At 35.4% G+C, this 18,648-nt stretch overlaps 2 protein-coding genes across 5 annotated transcripts in view; both read right to left on the reverse strand.

Moving 5' to 3' along the window:
• CPLANE1 (ciliogenesis and planar polarity effector complex subunit 1) overlaps nt 1–15,963 on the reverse strand; it is a 60,082-nt gene extending 44,119 nt beyond the window's left edge. For all 4 annotated transcript variants that reach the window (XM_085213097.1, XM_085213096.1, XM_085213098.1 and 1 more), the window contains exons 1-15: nt 15,820–15,963; nt 15,588–15,724; nt 14,626–14,761; nt 14,324–14,443; nt 13,247–13,473; nt 11,422–11,528; nt 10,731–10,887; nt 10,041–10,144; nt 9,684–9,866; nt 7,678–7,927; nt 6,764–6,916; nt 5,122–5,882; nt 2,878–3,062; nt 1,223–1,303; nt 227–391 (exon numbers count right to left, since the gene is read on the reverse strand). In XM_085213097.1, coding sequence (XP_085069223.1) covers nt 227–391; nt 1,223–1,303; nt 2,878–3,062; nt 5,122–5,882; nt 6,764–6,916; nt 7,678–7,927; nt 9,684–9,866; nt 10,041–10,144; nt 10,731–10,887; nt 11,422–11,528; nt 13,247–13,473; nt 14,324–14,443; nt 14,626–14,761; nt 15,588–15,674 — 2,716 coding nt within the window. In that variant the 5' untranslated portion in view covers nt 15,675–15,724; nt 15,820–15,963. The remainder of the gene's footprint in view (nt 1–226; nt 392–1,222; nt 1,304–2,877; nt 3,063–5,121; nt 5,883–6,763; nt 6,917–7,677; nt 7,928–9,683; nt 9,867–10,040; nt 10,145–10,730; nt 10,888–11,421; nt 11,529–13,246; nt 13,474–14,323; nt 14,444–14,625; nt 14,762–15,587; nt 15,725–15,819) is intronic.
• A 1,636-nt stretch (nt 15,964–17,599) lies between these two features.
• NUP155 (nucleoporin 155) overlaps nt 17,600–18,648 on the reverse strand; it is a 30,534-nt gene continuing 29,485 nt past the window's right edge. Inside the window, exon 35 of the mRNA XM_010725349.4 lies at nt 17,600–18,056. Coding sequence (XP_010723651.1) covers nt 17,918–18,056 — 139 coding nt within the window. The 3' untranslated portion in view covers nt 17,600–17,917. The remainder of the gene's footprint in view (nt 18,057–18,648) is intronic.

The following is an 18,648-nucleotide window of genomic DNA, read 5'->3' on the forward strand; positions in this document are numbered from 1 at the left end:
GGAATATTTTAACAGGCCACAACTTCACTATATAGTGAAAGATGTTTGACTGCTTACTCCAACAAGGACATCTGAAAATCTGAAAAACATCTTTAAAGTAACTTAAAACAAATCAGGCTTCAGTCCAGTGTAAAAAGGAAAGCAATACAATGTGTACGTGGGTATATAAATTAAATTATCCAAACAGTATAACATGCACAACCAATTTTATGTAATATAAACATACCAGAAAAATTTTCCATCTGACTCACTGAGAGCTGTGATCGCCTTAGAATCTCTCCTACCAGATGATCACAGAGTCCTTGAGCCTCACATAAGTTATAATGATATAGGTGGCAAAATAATATAGCAAGGTAGTATCTACTTTGAAGAAAACACACCCTTTTTCCTCCTGCATTAAAATAGAAAAAAAAAAAAAAAAAAAAAAAAAAAGACCAGTTACAAAAGGAAACAATAACCCCCCCCAAAAGTCAGCAGGTCTTAAACTAAGTATTCCTCCTCTTCCAGAAACATATCTATACAAACATCTACTCTGAGAAGTATGTATGAAAGAACAACTGGTCCTTACACAATCTTCCTTCAAACTATAACCTACTAGTAAGTTAATTATAATCCATAATGATTTCATTTCTAGAAACCTGGCACTTTTCTAAACAATACAGAATATAGCTGTTAAGAGACAAAGACAGGACAGCTCAAGAAAGCCTATCCTTTAATGAAGGGCTACCTAAAACACAAAAGAGATTGCTTTGAGATTCAGAAGGCTTTCAGTATCCTTACTTCTTTCTGCACAATATATTCCTCACACTAATTAACTAGAAAAACAATTCTTATGATGCTTGGGAAGAAATACTGTTCTGTTTCAAAATAACTCCTAAATAAATTCCTGTCACAAATTTTATTTTGCTTTGTCTATCCTCACCCACTAATTTATTTGATTTTACAGTCACTGGCATTGACTTGTCCATCAGTTTTTCATTGTTACTTTCCTGCTCAGGATTCTCTGTTCTGAACACTCTACAAGTAAAGGAAAATTGGTATTAATGCAGAAATGCAAGGATTTTTCTTAACATAACTTTTGGCTGGTCCCTATTCAAACTCTGACTTAAACCTTTGCCTGTTTTGCATCCATTTCAGGAATCAAGAAAATCAAGAATAACTACATACAGTGACAATACACATTCTCCCCTCCCATCACCAGCAAAAAGTTTTCACCCCTTACCCTTTGCCTTGATTTCACAAAGACATCTTTTCCAAACATCCACAGATTCTCTGTATGAGCCTAAAAGGAATTTTTCCTCACCTACAGAAATCACATGTACAATAAATAAAAAATCCTATATAGGTAATGTTTTACATCTGTAAACATACACTCACTTCAGAATTACAGATTTGTGAAAAGTAAAATAATATGTACATCTCCAGCAATTTTTTACTGTCACTGCTAAATAAGTCTAGTTTATCTAAGAAAAGATGACTCCTGAATGTTCTTTAACCCCCACACAGCTCTTTTTCTTAATTGCTATGTCACTATTAAATGAAAAAAAGTCAATTTGGGTAATGATCATTCCTAAAAGGTTCACACACAATGAGATTATAAATAGCATATACAGTTGGAAATGTCACTTTTCAAGTTCCACAGTAGTTTATTACTGGGGGAAAAACATTTTCTATGTTTTCAGATTTCTTGTGAGTATAATCAGTGGGCTATTTTATTTTCATTGTAAAAAACAGTTGTAAAATTATTTCCTATATTTAACCTATATATTGTTTTACTGCTCAAGAATTTCAAAACAGGTCTGTAGACTGTTACACATTTCATTTCTCCACTTCTTTTCCCATTACATCTTTTAATTCACTGTGCAATTCCAAAGTATTTTGACAGAAAGGTGAATTCTTACATCTGTATTTGTTTTTCATGCAGTTATGATAAAATGAACAGAAATATAGATAAAACTCCAAAGGAGCATAGCTACCACATAGAGAAGCAGAAAAATCAGGAAAGAAAAGGCATGGATCAATCAGCAACAGCTAGCTCAGATACTGATTGGCTAATCTGCATGCGTGTCCCTCTAGATCATCCACAAAATGTTCCATGACTATTTGCAAACTGAAGACAAAGAATGAGTGGAAAGGAAGAGTTGGAAACTGCATATTTTTGTTAAGGTGAATGAAAAGAGATACAGAGGAGCTACTGTGCTGTATGAAGCAATACAGAAAGCAAAGCTCAAAGTATCATATTTGGGAGAGATCAAAGATATGGAGAGGAAACAGAATCATAGTGGCAGATCTAAGTAGGAAGCCTGGCTTCCTGGAAGATGGAACACAGGACAGGACACCAGTGCACATGAGATTTGGCTAAAACCACATTTGTCTAGCAAAACAAATGTCTTACATTAAGTATGTTACATTACACTACATTGAACTGTATGATCAGCAGAGGCTGACTGCATTCACATACACTATATGTTCATGCACATAGCCATCATACAAAATGACTATGATATCTAAGTAGAAATCCAGTTAAGATAACCATCCTCTTGCCCATTCACCTCAGAAGAAGTAAGATACTACAAACCAGACTTCGTTTCAGATTCTCTAGGACATGATTCAAAGCAAAATGTCAGGTTTTTTTTTTTTTTTTTTTTTTTTTTTTTTTAAATTTAGCTTAGCAAGCTCTATAGCTTATAATATAATCTACAGGTGTACTGGTACATGAAGTATAAAGAGAGTTCTGATCAGAATTTTAAGATAAGTTTAACTGATAACTTATTTTTGAATCTGCTATTCAGTGAGTGTTGCTGCTTGGACTTAATTTTTTAGTGTACAGTTAACTGTTCAGCTACTAACAGTTGTATTTCTTTCCAAAGTACTAACCAGCTATAGAATTAATCTTGAAGTGTTGTTCCAATATCATTCCTGAGGACTGGATAGTTGCTTGTATATGGCTTAAAAGCAATGAGACAACATTTTCTTCTTCTATATTCTTGTGCGCTTTTTTGTTCAGTTGGATCCAGTAACAAACCACTCTTTTGTACAAGAACCGCCATAAGACAATCAACCTCAAGAAGTAAAACACACACAAAAAAAAAGCAAGAGAAACTGGAGTTCAACTTTTTTTTTTTTGCATTATATATTCAAAAAACAAACAAACAAAACTGTTTTTCTGACTACTAGGGGAAAAATAAACATTTTTGCCCTGCATTTTGCTTTCTGACCAATAAACATCAGTATATCTTTGCAAATTCAGAAGAATTAGTAACCCTCAAGCACCTGAACACCAACTTCAAAGTGAGTCCCTGCCTGTCTATACAACAGGGAAATAAAATAACACAGATAAACATCAAAACAGAACATCAGTACCTTTATAAAGCCTGGTGAAATACAAAATACAAGCATAACAAAAAGAGCAAAGGCAGAACAGTTGTCTGCAGAGCTTGTATCTAGGGCTACCCATTATCTATAGCCTAACGCAGTACTATCAAATGTATCAGCTCAGATATGTAATAAGCCTACCAATAACAGCAGGGATGCACTTCTGTGGACCTGAGAAAGATTATGTAAGATCATACTACATCTGTAGTCTGTTCTCTATCACTTCTATTTCCAATATTTATACATACAGAGCCAGCCATTTTAATGAATGCACTACTCTGTATTTGCAGCACAATTAACCCAACACGTGGATTATCATGTCACAGACAATTTAAAGTGGCCCATCAAATTTATAGTGAGCTTAATTTTAGATTTTAAGCTTATTACACAAATACTTTCCACTACAGGAAGATGAAATTCTTGAGATAAAATGCTTCTCAGGCATCTTGTTCGGAAATGAACAGTCTGCTTGAATGATTAACATACTTCAATTAATTAGATATCTGCAGCAGAAAAATATTCAGACAATAACAATGCTGTCTGGAAACTGTTAGGCCAAGATCTGAACCAGCAATTGAGCACCTGACAATGAGGAGCGGTTAGACCTAGGAGCATAGGTAGAAGCAATTCACCCAGGGTCCACCCCTCTCTAAACTCATTTAAGGGCTATTGGCCAACAGGAAAACATCTTTACTTAGAGATCTCTTCCTTCTGGGAATTTTCTAGCAAGACCTTATCTTCGGAATGGGGTGAGATAAGATATCCCTTTTTTTGTTACTGGATTGTGACTAATACCTTTCTTGAGTTATCCTAAAACTGATCAGAGGCAATTACACACCACTATTTCATACAATACCAATTGTATTTTCCAAACAGTGGAATGCTCCAGATCGTTTGTACAATTTCTATAATCAAATACAAAGTTTGCTAACTAAAACTATAGATATATTACAAGCAAGCAGCCTTCTGGTTTCACCGAGTTCAGAACTTCTGCTTGGGAGGGAAGGGACTGAGTAAAAGACAGTAAAAATACCCTGAATCGTGAAACACGCCTTGAGCTGTTCCCTTACAATTTATCTCTGAACTGACAGTAGTAAGTTACCGTAACTAAATCATATTCAGTTATACGTATGAGCTCTCATCTGCACACATTTCAAGTTTATGCCCCCAGAAAGCTATAGAGCTCTTAAAAAAGGTGCAGAGGAGGGCCACTAAGATGACCAGAGGGCTAGAGCACCTCTCCTTTAAGGAAAGGTTGAGGGAACTGCACTTGTTTAGGTTGGAGAATAGAAGGCTCTGGAGAGACCTCATTGTGGCCTTACAGAGTGTATAAACAGGAGGAGGAATGACCGTTTACATGGATTGACAGTGTTAGGACAAGGGGGAATGGTTTTAAACTAAGACAGGAAGATTTAGGTTGGATATTAGGAGGAAGTTTTTCACACAGAGGTTGGTGACACACTGGAACAGATTGCCCAAGGAGGTTGTGGATGCCCCATCCCTGGAGGCATTCAAGGACAGGCTGGATTTGGCTCTGGGCAGCCTGGTCTGCTGGTTGGCGACCCTGCACATAGCAGGGGGGTTGAAACTAGATCATCTTTGAGGTCCGTTTCAACCCAGCCCATTGTATGATTATCATGCTTTCTCACAGAGCAGAACAAAAAAAACCAAAAGAATGTTGTAATTACTATATCAGTGAAAAATACAGTTGTTTTAGTATCTTTTTCATGCAAATTTTGTTCATACCTTTTTTCTGTTTTTGAATCGCAGTTCAGTGCTTGAGGATGCTCTCTAAGCATAGATTTCAGTGAGCTGAATTCCTGAGTTGTGCTCTCCTCCAGAAATAGAAATATAGGCACAATGAATGAATCAAGCTCCATGAGACTATTAACACCAGGAGATGCAAACAAGTTCTCATGCTGTGGTATGCAAGTACTACTTAGAGTATGAGAAACCATCTTCAAAAGACAGAAGCATGCCAAAAGATTTTTTGAGAACAACTGACCTTGTTTCTGAGCAAGCATAAGTTTCAGTGTTTGTAATGTTAGCTCTGCCACATGCCCGGTCATACCAGCTCTTGAGTGCCAGTGTAAGACACTTAAACACAGCTGAAAGTATTTTAAAACACAATGAATCCAGTGAGAATTCTTTACAGATTTATTTAAAAATGCATCCTGGTTTAGCGAAGAACATTCTACAAACTGAAGAATGTTGAAAAAATGGGCAATGCAGCTTACTGTGTAATTCAGAAAAGTATCTCTTTCTTCAATATTTTTTGAAATCCCTATCTGCCATGCAGTAATAAGACTTCTCTGAACAGAATTCAGTTCTACTGGTAACTTGTCTTTCTCTTCAGTATTGTCTTTTGCATGAATAGTATCAAACATTGATGCAAATTCTATGTGGCCTTGATCAGCTTTACCAACAAAAGAAAGGACTCTTTGGCTGACGGGGTTAGAAGAGCTATTGTGAAACAGTTTTTCATCATCAGATTCATCTTCATAATCCTAAATCGAGGAAGAAAGAAAAAAAAAATTAAAAAATCACCGCAACCAGTTTAATTCAAATCTATTACCACAGCGCAGTCTGCAAAAATCACTACTTAGTGACTTTCACAAATAAAAGTTTTATTTGTAACTTGCTTAATTGCTAATACATCTAATCCATTTGCAGTTTCACTAGGCGCTTGTTAAAAATCTTTATTTGGAATAATTATGCAGATAAAAATAAAATTACCAAACTAAAAAAAAAAAAAAAAAAGTCACAGCATAAGGACAGCAATTGTTTTTAAATGGGAAAGTGAAAACTTGTTTTTATTTAGCCTAGAATTAGAGGTAGAATTTTTTTCAGATAACTGTAAAATACAGTATCATTCAACAAAAGCTCAAAAAGTGAAAGCATGAAATGGAATTGAGAAAGGCTGTACAGTGACTTTGATCCCAGAGCTGTTTTTGTATAAGATACAGGTAGATTTTTGGAACCGATGAAAGATTTATCTGAAACTGAGAATAGATATTTGATTTCCTTAGGATCAAAAGAAATTTCTTAGGATAATATACTGTATTAGTGTACCTTACAGCTTTATTATATTCACTGTGATGTAATATTTCATTACACAGTGAAGCTGAAGACTAAGCTATAAATAGATGTAATTATATTAATAAGCTTTTTTCAGGAAGTTTAATATCATCACTGGAAAATAATAAGTTGAAAAAACTGCATACCTTGCACCTAAATTGAAAATGAGAGCTTATTTTTTAAAATACTTAGTAAGGGCAATGTACAAAAACTATTATTTTAGGGGGAAAAAAAACACTTTACAGTTAGAATATGTTAGATATGAGGAAATCATTTCCATAATTAGAAAAGGAAAAACATGATTACGTACCAGTAAGTCTGTGGCTTTCTGACTCATTTCTGTTGTGTCCTCTTCCAGAAATTTTGGAACACTGAAGAAGATGGAGGTATGGTTTTGTGTGTGTTTCAAAAGGCTGTCTTTTAAAGACAACAGGGATCGTAAACACAGATGTCTCCCTTTAGTCTAAAAGAAACAATAATACAAAACATTATTTGTCTCTAAATCAAATTACATACTTACGAAATAAAAAAAGGAAACTGATCTCATTTAAGAAGCTTCAGTTTTAAAATCCCAGACAGAAAGGGAGAACAGGTAAGGAAGCATATATATTCACAGAGAAACAAACTATCACTTGGACATGCCTTGGAATTCTGCATTTTTTTCAGCATCTGGTAACTCTTCTCACACTCAAAGAATCTGCTTTCCTGATCCCTCAAATGACCATGCTTGTTTGACAGTGTTTATGTCCTTGCATCTTAATAGCAACATCTCTCCACGTTCTCAAATTCTTGCTCACTTTTCTAGCTCATAGGAGAATGCCAATATATTCTTCTTCTCCAAAAATTCAAAATACGAATTCATAGCCACTTGAAGATGTGTGTTATTCCAACAGCAAACACAAAAAAAATTCTCAATATCTATTATATTACATCATAAAGTTAGGTGATTGGCAACAACTGCAGAACATTTTATTTCAAAGGTTTCTGTTTTCCCAGACTTAGCTCTATTGAGCAGTGATATAAAATAAACAAATATTTTAGCAAGCCTTAGTTAACAACACTCAAAATAAATACAGGCAGTACCACTTGGACAGTTGCTGATTCTCTAAAATAGCAGCAATCTGGAGACAGAGGTTTTACAGAATCATTTCTGCATCATATATATATATATATATATATGTTTTATTTTACTTAACAATACATGTGAAAAGCTCATAACCCTACCTGGGAGTTCATGAGATTCCTACGGATATTTTCAAGCCGTTGCGTTGAATCAAGCAAAAGGGATCTTAAAAATCCCACTGGTGAAACATTGTTATGAAATCTTAGCACTGTTATCATGAATCCATCAGAGACAATGAGGTAGGGCAATCTTGAATGACAAGCAACAGAAAATCTCTGTCTCATAAGATCACTTTCAGAAGCTGAAGATCCAAGTGACTGACTAGAGTCTTGACACAAAGAGTTGTGCTGTCTAAAATAAAGATACATTTTAATATAAGATATAAAAATCACATGAATAACATTCATTACTAATAATTATTATTAATACAGAAGAAATAAGCACATGTACTCAGCTCCATGTCCTTCTCGTGTTGGGGGCCCCAGAACTGGACACAGTACTCCAGGTAGGGTATCTCGAGAGCAGAGCAGAGGGGCAGAATCACTTCCCTTGACCTGCTGGTCATACTTCTCTTGATGCAACCTAGGATACAGTTGGCCTTCTAGGCTGCAAGTGCATGTTGCTGACTTATGCTGAGTCTTTTATCAACACCTCCAAATCCTTCTCTTCAGGGCTTCTCTCAAGCCACTCTCTGCCCAACCTGTATCTCTGCTCGCAATTGCCCTGACCCGGTGCAGGACCTTGCCCTTGGCCTTGTTGAATTTCATGAGGTTCTCATGGGCCCACGTCTCTCTCAGAGCTTTCTATCCAGGCTCCTCTGGATAGAATTCTTGCCCTCCAACATGTGAAGTGCACCACTCAGCTTGATGTCATCTGCAAACTTGCTGACGGTGCACTTGATCGCACTGTCCATGTTGCCTACAAAGGTGTGAAACAGCACTAGTCCCAGCACCAATCTCTGATACCTTTTAAGGAAACGTTTAAGTTTTCAAAAGATTAGCACATTGAATAACACTGTTTATGCTTGCAAGATGCTAGTATTTCGCTGCAGTTGCAACGTAGCCTATAATTTTTCTTTAAATTCAACTGAGTAATATAGGAATACTGAAAGCTGTTTAAGTATTAAATGTTTTTCCCAATTTGAGTTTAAACCTCTGTATGGCACCCTCTTTTCTGAGTCTTACTGTGTGTAACAAGTGCTTGAAAATGAAGTCCTACTTCTAGTAGTCGGGTATGAAAAATAAAAAAACTCTCAAGATTTGAATCTTGAAGTACCTTCACACGTTCAATACGTACCCATAATTAACGTATTTTAATACATTTTAATAAGTGAATTCTCAACCAGACGGCTTAAGAAAGTATTATAATGCTTTTGAATGCTTTCATGAGATATAACATTATATGCTATTGGAATTTCAGAAATACCAGGATGAAAAGTACAAACTAACACATCAATGCAATAATGTATCATTAATATATCACTGCTTTTTATTAATACACACACATTTTCAATACAATAATGTTTAGATTCTATTCTGTTTCTTCCAGGTATTCACGTGCTAATTTTTTGTAACCTCTGATTTCCTTTTTAAGGTGTTACTACAGATCCTTATATTCTCCTATACAACCAGCAGCTGAATTTCAAAATTTAGAAAACTGGAGTACTTCAAATATTATTAAAAAATCTTTGTTTTTGATCATGCACATATCATTTACAAGATCTGAGATGGAAACACAGCAAAGTTCTTTAAGTAAAATTTAAAAAGAATAGAGAAATGTCACAGGATTAAAACAAATGTACACTTTTAGTACTGGTATAAATTTAGTTTCTTTGCGTCTCACAAACACATGCTATCTTTACTTATTATCAAATTCAAACAATTGAAATAAAACAAATCAAATAATGTATACTCACATTATCATGATTTTTCGTGATGACAAACCCATTACAAGAAATAGAACTATGAATGAGAAACAGATATTGAAAGGAGACATAAAAAGTAAAAGACTGAACTTGAAAGATGAAATTTAGATTTGCAGTAAGTATGTTTGAAAGTAAGGTATAATAATCAGACAAAGATATCTAGATATTTTCAAATCCTTTTACCTGTATGTTATTAGCGGATGAATTGGAATAAACTCTGCTGGTCCAAATTCTACAGAGCAGCCAGAAGTAATCAAGGTCAGCAATTCACCCATACCAGTCAACAAAATCAAAGACCCACGTTTTAACATGCAAGCCAAGAAAAGGCCATCAGGAGTCCAACTCATGTCACCGATCCAGTAAGACCTAGATAGGGTAGGAAAAATATTTTTTTTCTGTCAAAATCTCTGCATCAAATCTTATGATAACTTTATTAAAATAAACAAACAAAAACATCCTCTTCAAAGACACAAACAAAAATGAAAACAAAAAAAGAAGCAAAAGAGCACAACAAAATCAGAAATAAGATCAATTTCTTACCTAATAAACTTTGATGGGACAGTGCCACTCTTGCTACTGCAACCTTTAACATTACCCGAAACAGTTAAAAAATTCAGGGTGTTTAAAAACAAAATTTGAGTTGCCTAAAATAAGAAAGTAAATGTTAAAAACAAAAACAAGCTACTAAATATTTACACCAAAATTGCAATTGTTTTAAAAGTAATTTATATTAGCAAGTTACTTGTTACATCTGATGTCCCTCTGGAAATACTACTCCATGTCAATTTGCCACTGCATTCCAATAATTAATATTATTTAGATTATTAATTAGTTTGTATACCTATTTCTACATATGAAAAATAGTTAAAGATTGATTACATATTGAGCATATAACAGATATCCTATTTGACCTTTTTTTCTAAAACTCTCAAAATGCAACTTTTTCTGTTTTGTTGGTAAATAACTGAAGGTTTTTAAGACTGCATTATCCATTCCTGTATGCTAAATACCGCACAGCATTAGCACTAAAAACTGCATCAGGATTTGGCTTCAGATTTAACCTGTCATTTGTTAGGAGGAATAACAGAATTTCATGCCTATCAATATCAATATGAATACAGTCACATGTACCAATATAAATATTGAAAATCCCATCTAAAATTTGTTATTAATTTCCTTTTATCAGACTTAATTCAAGTGGAACTATTAAGTACTGCCTATTATTCATACCTTAGGATCAATTTGGTTAACAGCTACTGCAAGAAAGAGTCCATCTCTTGCAAATGCAGATAGCAAAGCTCCTCTTGACTTTATAGATACACACTGAGGCACTAAATTAACAAGAGAACAAGTCTGCTGTACCCAGTGGATCTGGTATGGCAAAGAACTGAATATCAAAAAAACAAAAACAACAACAACAAAACAAAAAGAGATAATTCAGATACGTTGAGTGGAATGACTCATACATTGTAAATAAAACAGACAAAAACAAATGAAACGTACAGCAAAAAAATCCCACTAATTTCCTTCTTAAACCTTACAAATTAGAAGAAGTTATAAAAATTTAAGCAGAAGATTTTTATGAAACAGCAGTTTAGGCTAATACATAGAACAGTTAAATAAATACAGATCCGTGCTACAGAACTAAGAGACTAGCATTCTACCCATGAAACTCTTCAGACAGCATAATGAGATCTAACATAGGACTACTCAAGAGTATGAATATGAAAATAAATTGTATGCTACTCTAAATAAAAAAACTAAGAAAATTTGAAACATGACAGGAAACAAAAGAGATTAGAAAAACCAATTGCATGTGAATGTAAATGTGTTCACATGCAGTTTTGAAACCTCACCATAAAATACACTTTAATACAATCTTTCTCTTATGTTAGTGAACTTCAAATAACTTTGAGTGTACCTGGCATATTTAAAGCCATTTTCATGCCAGCGAAGTATCAAAAATGTTAAAACCAAACACTCGCCAGAGTAAAACACAAATGAGCACAAACAACAGTCACCTAGTACCTGTGAAAAAAAAGAAAGACAAAATAAACTCCAAATCCTAGTAGTGCATTAATGTACTTTTACATTAAGCAAAATAGATCATGAGTTAAAATAACAAAATATCGTCATTCATAAATTTAAGGCAGACAAGAATATAACAGGCTAGATGAACTTTGATCTGATCCAGCAAGGCTGTTCTTACATTGTCATTAAATTTCATATAAAATGAACGATGAAATGTATATGCAACAAAGAGCCAATCACTCACTCTAGCTTCTGCTGCTCATACTTACTTGTGTGTGGGAATGACCAACCCTCACCCCACATGCAGCCCAGCTCCAGCCCTCGCCCTGCACCACCTGCAGTTCTGCCTGCCAAGCAGCCCAGCCCGGCCTCAGGCACACACCCATCACCCCGCAGCAGCCAAACACTGGTGTGCGATGAGCACTGCCTGAGCTGCAGCCGGGGTATGGGGAGGGCGCAGGGCAGTGCAGCTCAACTGACAGCACAGGGTTGTGTGCGTTTTGATTCATTGGCTGAACACAGTCCTGTGAACAACAGAAAATACACTGCCATGCTTTCCCTTTTTTGATAAAGGCATTTGAGAACAGGCTTCAAGATTGCTGAAAAAAAATCCTCATTTTTTGTTCTATTTGGAACTCCATTTTCAGTGGACATAAATAGATGATCTGAGAATTTTCAAATGGAGTGCATAGAGTTGTGCAAAAATCTCCAAAAATCTGACCGGAGTCTTTTGTAATCCCCACCAGAGAAAAACATCCCTTCCTTCACAATCACATCTTATTCATGTCATCACTTTTTGGCAGCATACATATTAGTGATCAACTTTTTTAAGGATGAAGTGCCAGAGGAGTAAAATTTCATCAAAAATTTCCCAAGATCAAAAATTTCATTAAAAACCCTTGAAAGCTCACTAAGAATTGTCGGCACTGCCATGGAACCAGGGGTTGATGCATTAGCTTCACAAAAACAAGTCACATATCCCACTAGTTCTGTGTTGCTCTTTTTTTGTTTAAAAAAATATAAAAGATTAAAATAAGTTTTATTATTTATATACATGAACTATTTAGCATATTTTATGAGGGCTGATCAAAATATAATGCTTGCCATTTTATAACTTCGGCCCATGGTGTCAGAGGCAGATGTTGGTGTTATGGCAGTGGAGGCTGAACCTTTCCACTCTGTTACATATGGTTGCCATGAGACAGATGGCAGCAGAGGGGCAGTCTGACACGGAAGTGCGGATGAAGAAAAGGTGTGTCACTGAATTCTCCCATGCAGAAAAAATGGCATCCACTGACATTCATCGACACTTATGAACATTTATGGAGACCAATCAGTGGATGTGAGCACAATGAGACAGTATGTGGTGCATTTCAGCAGTGGTGACAGCAACAGTGCGTCCCTTTTTCTGGCGCAGATCTTCACTAGCACAGCATGTAGGTTCCTATTCAATGACGATGAAAATGCATAGCTAGTGGTTGTGACTACACTGAAAAATAGTGCCTTGTAGCTGAGATTTTACTCTACCAAATAGTGTTATTGCACTCTTCATATCGGTTGTAATTTCCATGGAAATAAATACGAGGCATTAGTTTCGAAGCAGCCCTGTGTATGCAGCCCAACCTATTTCTGTTCAATCACTGTGGCCCAGGAAAGCCAAAAGGTTGGATGCTTTTGGGTTTTTTTTGTTGTTGTTGTTTTTTTGGTTTTTTTACCTCATTTTGTAAGAAAGCAGCATGAACTCCAATTTCTTTCTCTTCAGCAGAAGGCAATGTGACTGATTCACTAGGCAAAATTTGAGTCCACCGCTCAGAAGACTTTTTAAAAGAGAGTGTGTTTTCATATTCTGTGCTCTCCCACAAAAAGACACACGCTGTAGGAGTAGCTAATAGTGCCCTTCTGCCATCTCCAGACACATACAAATACAATCTCATCAAACACTCTAGAAAAAACAGTAAACACCAGAATTATTTTTGATCCTCTGCTAGATTTAGACTTTAAAAAGAACTGGAAAATTACTTTCATCTCTACCACAAAAAATTCAAGCTGCCTCCTTAAGTACCTCTGATTTCCAACCTCATCATTAATGCTAGCCTTTGGCAGTAGTAAGCAGTAAGTCAGAGGGGATGCCCGTTCTTATGGATTTTGTGTTATCTTCCCAGGAGACTCAACCATCAGAAACAGTCTTTCTCAAAGCACCCCTCCTATGAAAACTACAAATAAATGCATAAAAGCTCTGCTTTTTTATCACCCTCAACTCCTAAATGAATTGCATGTATTCCTTAAAATGACAGATCGCTTCTACACTATTTCATTTTCTAACCTGATGTCAATGAGATTATCCAGTAAGATGATATTTAAATGATATGCAACTTAGTAACAAATTTGCAAGTATATGCCTTTGTAATAGTCTCTCTAATCACTGCTTATCAGAAAATCCTACCTACAAAATAAACCTAAAATGATGCATACAGCAGTTAAATCAGATTTATATCTTCTCCAAGGTATTCATAAGCTAAATAAAGAATATTTTTCTACAATTGATAATTAACCATTGCAAACAAAATATAAACTGCACTTAAAAATTGATGGCAGTTTATCCATTTTTTTGCATTTAGAAATCTATTATTTAAGTAACAAAAAGGACAGTTGTCACAGTTTAGTTTGCAGACAAGTGATAGAGATGCAAAACAATACTAGAATATAGCTTTTAACTTGTGCAAGAACAGTTTACAATAAAGAGACTTTTGCCTCTACTTGATTTTTCAAAAGACAATCTGAAAAACACCTACCTTGTGCTGCTGTAGCTACCTTCCTGGACTCTTCAACTGCTGGTATTATTTTTAAACAGTCCTGATCTTTATTCCAAAGAAATAACTCTCCTGTTGTAAGTAATCCTGCCAGCCAAGCGCCTGTGTTCATCAGGAGGGAGATATTTTGAAGCACATTATTATGAAGTACTTAAAATTCCTTTCCATTGCAGACACAATTCTAAAGCTGAAAGTGAACTGGAACATATTTCAGGTACTATACCTTTCTAAACTGTTAAAACTAAATATATTGGGTTTATAATACATGAAATAGTATACTTAACCATTTACTGATGTTGTTAAGACAATCACATTTTTTAACAATGATTGCAGCTGAGGAATCTTCTTCTTTGTCTTCCCTGATACAAGATTAATTTCATTTATATGTTTATCATCTAGAAGAAAAACAGCCTCCTTTTCCTGTTAAAAGAAAAGAGCATTTTAAAATAATTTCTACTCAGCCTGCAAAACATTAAAGAAAGACATAAAAGTGTTAGAAAAAATAATGAAGAGGGAAAGAAAGAAAGAATGTTACAGCTGTGATTATCCTATTAAACTTCATTCTTTAGCATACCTGCTTTATAACACAACAATCCTTATATATTCCTTCCAACTTGAGATGTTATGATTTAAGGATCATATGTAGCATCAGACTACTTCATTTTGACAGATTTTAAATTATTAAACAAAACTCACAATCGTTATTAAAAAATTCTTCACAGTATCTCAACTAAACCACGTGCCAACAAACGCAGACACCCATTCCCTCATCCTGTCCTGTTTAAAGACAGATTTTTGCCACTACTTTCAAACAGAATGGGCCTTAGATAGTTTACCTAATTAAAGAGAAATCGTACATTACAAAAAGATAAAATCCAGCCTCATCTTAGTAAAGAGGTTTAATAAAGCATCTTTCAACACACGCAACTGGGAATGGGAAAATGCCCTTGTCCAAAATTTTCAATGATGTACTTTAAAACGAAAGGATATGAGAAACCAGAACCACCAAACAAGACTCAAGCGTGAGGCACATCTTGTGAAAGACTCAAATCTTGTCATCCAGTCTCAAGTCTCAAGACCAGTTTAGAAGATACCGCTTTTATTTTCTGCAACCTGTAAATGCAATGCATTCAAACTAACCCCTTTTTTACCCTCCTCTCTGTAAACAGAGATGCAAAGTGTTATATAATGGAAAGATATCTACTCTTTAAAGAACGTTATTTCAGTTAAACTTCTTTACACTCACCTGCCCAATCCAGGTGATGCGAGTCCACGGTTTTCTCTGTTTGATAGATGTAGACACGAGAACGTCTAGCTTGACCTCCATTCTCATTAAATCTCTAGGTAACCATTACAAAGAAAACCAAATGCCTTCTCCACATTCTAAAGAGATAAGAAAAAGCGCAAGTTTTCATTCTTCTCACAGGACCCTTTGCAAACGAGCCCCTGCTTCCTCTCACACAGTTCACTGGCAGCACCTGAGCTCAGCCATACAGGTTACACACTTCGTTCCACAAGGAGCGCGGGAACACCGACACAAACAGCCGCCAACGGCTGCCGGGCCAACAGCGCACGCAGACGCCGCCCCTCTACCCCGCCACGACCTTCTCCGTGACGGAAGATCCCGCGAGATCATCGCGAGACTGCCGCACCGCTCCGCCCTGCCTCCCTCCTCTTCTTTTCTGCGTTCCACAGCAGAGCGCGGGAAGTGTGAAAATGAGGCTGTCCGGGATGCGCTCGGCAGAACAGTAATGGTGGCACTGAGTGCCGCAGTAAGTGTGCGCGGCGGGATGGGCTGACTGCTGCATTACGTGACTTTAGCGGTCCTACGATTCTGTACTGAAATAACATGCGACAAAAATATCGAAGGTGATGCTTGATGCACTTCGAAATTCCTCTAGCATGTCGCTATAGAGGGATTTGTATTCTATAATGTCGAAAAAAAGCCTCTGATTTGTGTCACTTCTCAGCCCTTCATCCCTTTGCCTAGGTCTGAAAACAGCCATCAGATTACAGAAGATTACAGCAGATTACAGAAGGTGATTCAACACATTAGGCAAACAAGATGGTATAGCACGAGAAGTTAAACGGATCAAGCAAGACTTGGGTCATCACTCCTATGGGGTATGAACAAAACTGCAGCCAGACCAAGGTAACTATACTACAGAAAATAGTTTCTCTATTTAAACACTTTTTGAATGAACTTCAACACTGACACTGGCTTGGAAAAGCCAATATTAATACTTCATCTTTTTTTTGGTTTAATAAGAGGTAAAAAAAAAAAAACAAAAAAAAACACAACCAACAACCCAGAATTATTCTAATTTACATAACGCTTTACTAGGTGCAGTCTATAGAAACCCACTAGAATGGACCAGGCAGTTTTTAAGGACATTTACACTTTCAACAAAACGCTACAATAACAGCTGGTAGTAAAGGTCATAAATAGTTACCCTGCATGTGAATGAATATCTTAACTCACAACTTTTTTTTTTCTATTTTTGAACACTTGTGGTATGTATATCAGTTACTCATTCTGCTGGAAAAAAAATACATTACCTACTCTGTATTCATACACAAATGCATTTTCTTCTCCCTTACCTCTGATTTACATCAAAAGTTATTTGCATTAGAAAGTTATTTGCAAAAAAATACCCACATAAACTGGTAATTTATTGTGCACAGTATACAGTTTATGTTATCAGATATGTATACAACTCATGGCAATGAAACAGGGACAAAGCATAAATTTATGTGTAGAGTGAAATTTTAAAGGAAGCATGAAGTCAAGATAAGGCACAGATGTTGCTCATTTTAAGGAACATATATGTGCTTGTGTCCACATACTGAAAGTATAAGTCTTTTTTTTTTTTTAACAGAGAAAACATGTTTATTAAAATGGAATAGGGAAAATAATGTCACAGGTTTTTAATCCTTTCACTTGCAGTGTGAATTTGGTTGCTAATTTCTGCACTTTTATCCAAACATACTATATACAGGTGATAATGAAAGTGATAACAAGGAAGCAACGAACATCTTTTTTATTGAAAGACTTGCCAGTAATGCCCAGCTAGTTATGTTTGAATCACTATTCCTTGACCTGACCGTGTTTATAAACTGACTCCATCAGCACGTGCATTTATCATATTCTTACCTTTTTCAGTTGTCATTTGCTTTATTACTTGTAAAACAGCTGTAAAGTAAATTATAACTCTTGCTTTTCTCCATTACCTTATGTTAAACAAAGAAAAAAGAAAATATTTTCCAAATATTTTTAATTTTCATGAGAAAAAACATACAATGTACTTTATTTCAATAGTATAAAAAAAGCTTTTCTGTAATTAAAAAATGTGGTAGTGGCAAAACAAATTATTTTCCTCATTCGCGTTCCACAATTTGTAGGTACTGCAACAAATTTGTAGGACTAACAGGCAGGCCACATAATCAATAATTGGCAGGACATGCAACTGTCTTATAAATTCAATGAGCTTTTGTTCTTCCAGAGATTCAGTGCGGAAACCTGAAATTTCATTTCACAGTACGTTTTATCTGTGCGATTTTTACTGTATTGGTCAATCAGTGAAGCCACTCTAACTTAGCCTGTAGCGATTTAAAATTCCCAATGATAGTCTGCACCGTTAGTGTTGGGCTCATAGACTGAAGTTCAACCAGGTAACAGCTAACAGCATCCAAGCAAACGTTCGTGAATCGCCGCCTGTGAAGAACACATAAAACTCAGAAGAATAGTTTCTGGATATGAGAATTCTTCCAAAATAGAAGGTAAGCTTAACATTTTAATGGAATAATGTATCAGTAAGGCATTTCAGCTACTTTTAATTATTTAGCTCATTATTATAAGAAATGGTTTTGTAAGTCTAGTGCTTGTAAGCCAGCCATAATGGGAGAATAAATGAATCAAATTTGATATATATTCATAATATTCACAAATTCTAACGAGATAGAATATTTACCACAGAAGGCCCAAAAAAGGAAGGCAGGTAAACTATGTATTTGAACAGGGAATATTTTGTGTATTTTTCAACACAATTACAAAAATTGATCTTAAGAAGAGTTAGAATGACACTGTCTAATTCTGCTCTTTTTTTCTGAGGCAGGATTACAATTTTTTACAGTCCATTCACAGAAACTCTAAACACTAGAGATTCTACAGAATACAGGAAATTTATTGAAGTACATTAACTATTATTTTAGTTAGCACTTTTTTCCAATACCAAATTTAAAGCTAACTTGGAGAATAGTTAATCACCAGCCTCTTAAAAACAACTTGGGAAGATTTATACCCATGT

This window comes from Meleagris gallopavo, chromosome Z (genome assembly GCF_905368555.1).
Source record: "Meleagris gallopavo chromosome Z, MGAL_WU_HG_1.1, whole genome shotgun sequence".
Classification (NCBI taxonomy): Eukaryota; Metazoa; Chordata; class Aves; order Galliformes; family Phasianidae; genus Meleagris; species Meleagris gallopavo.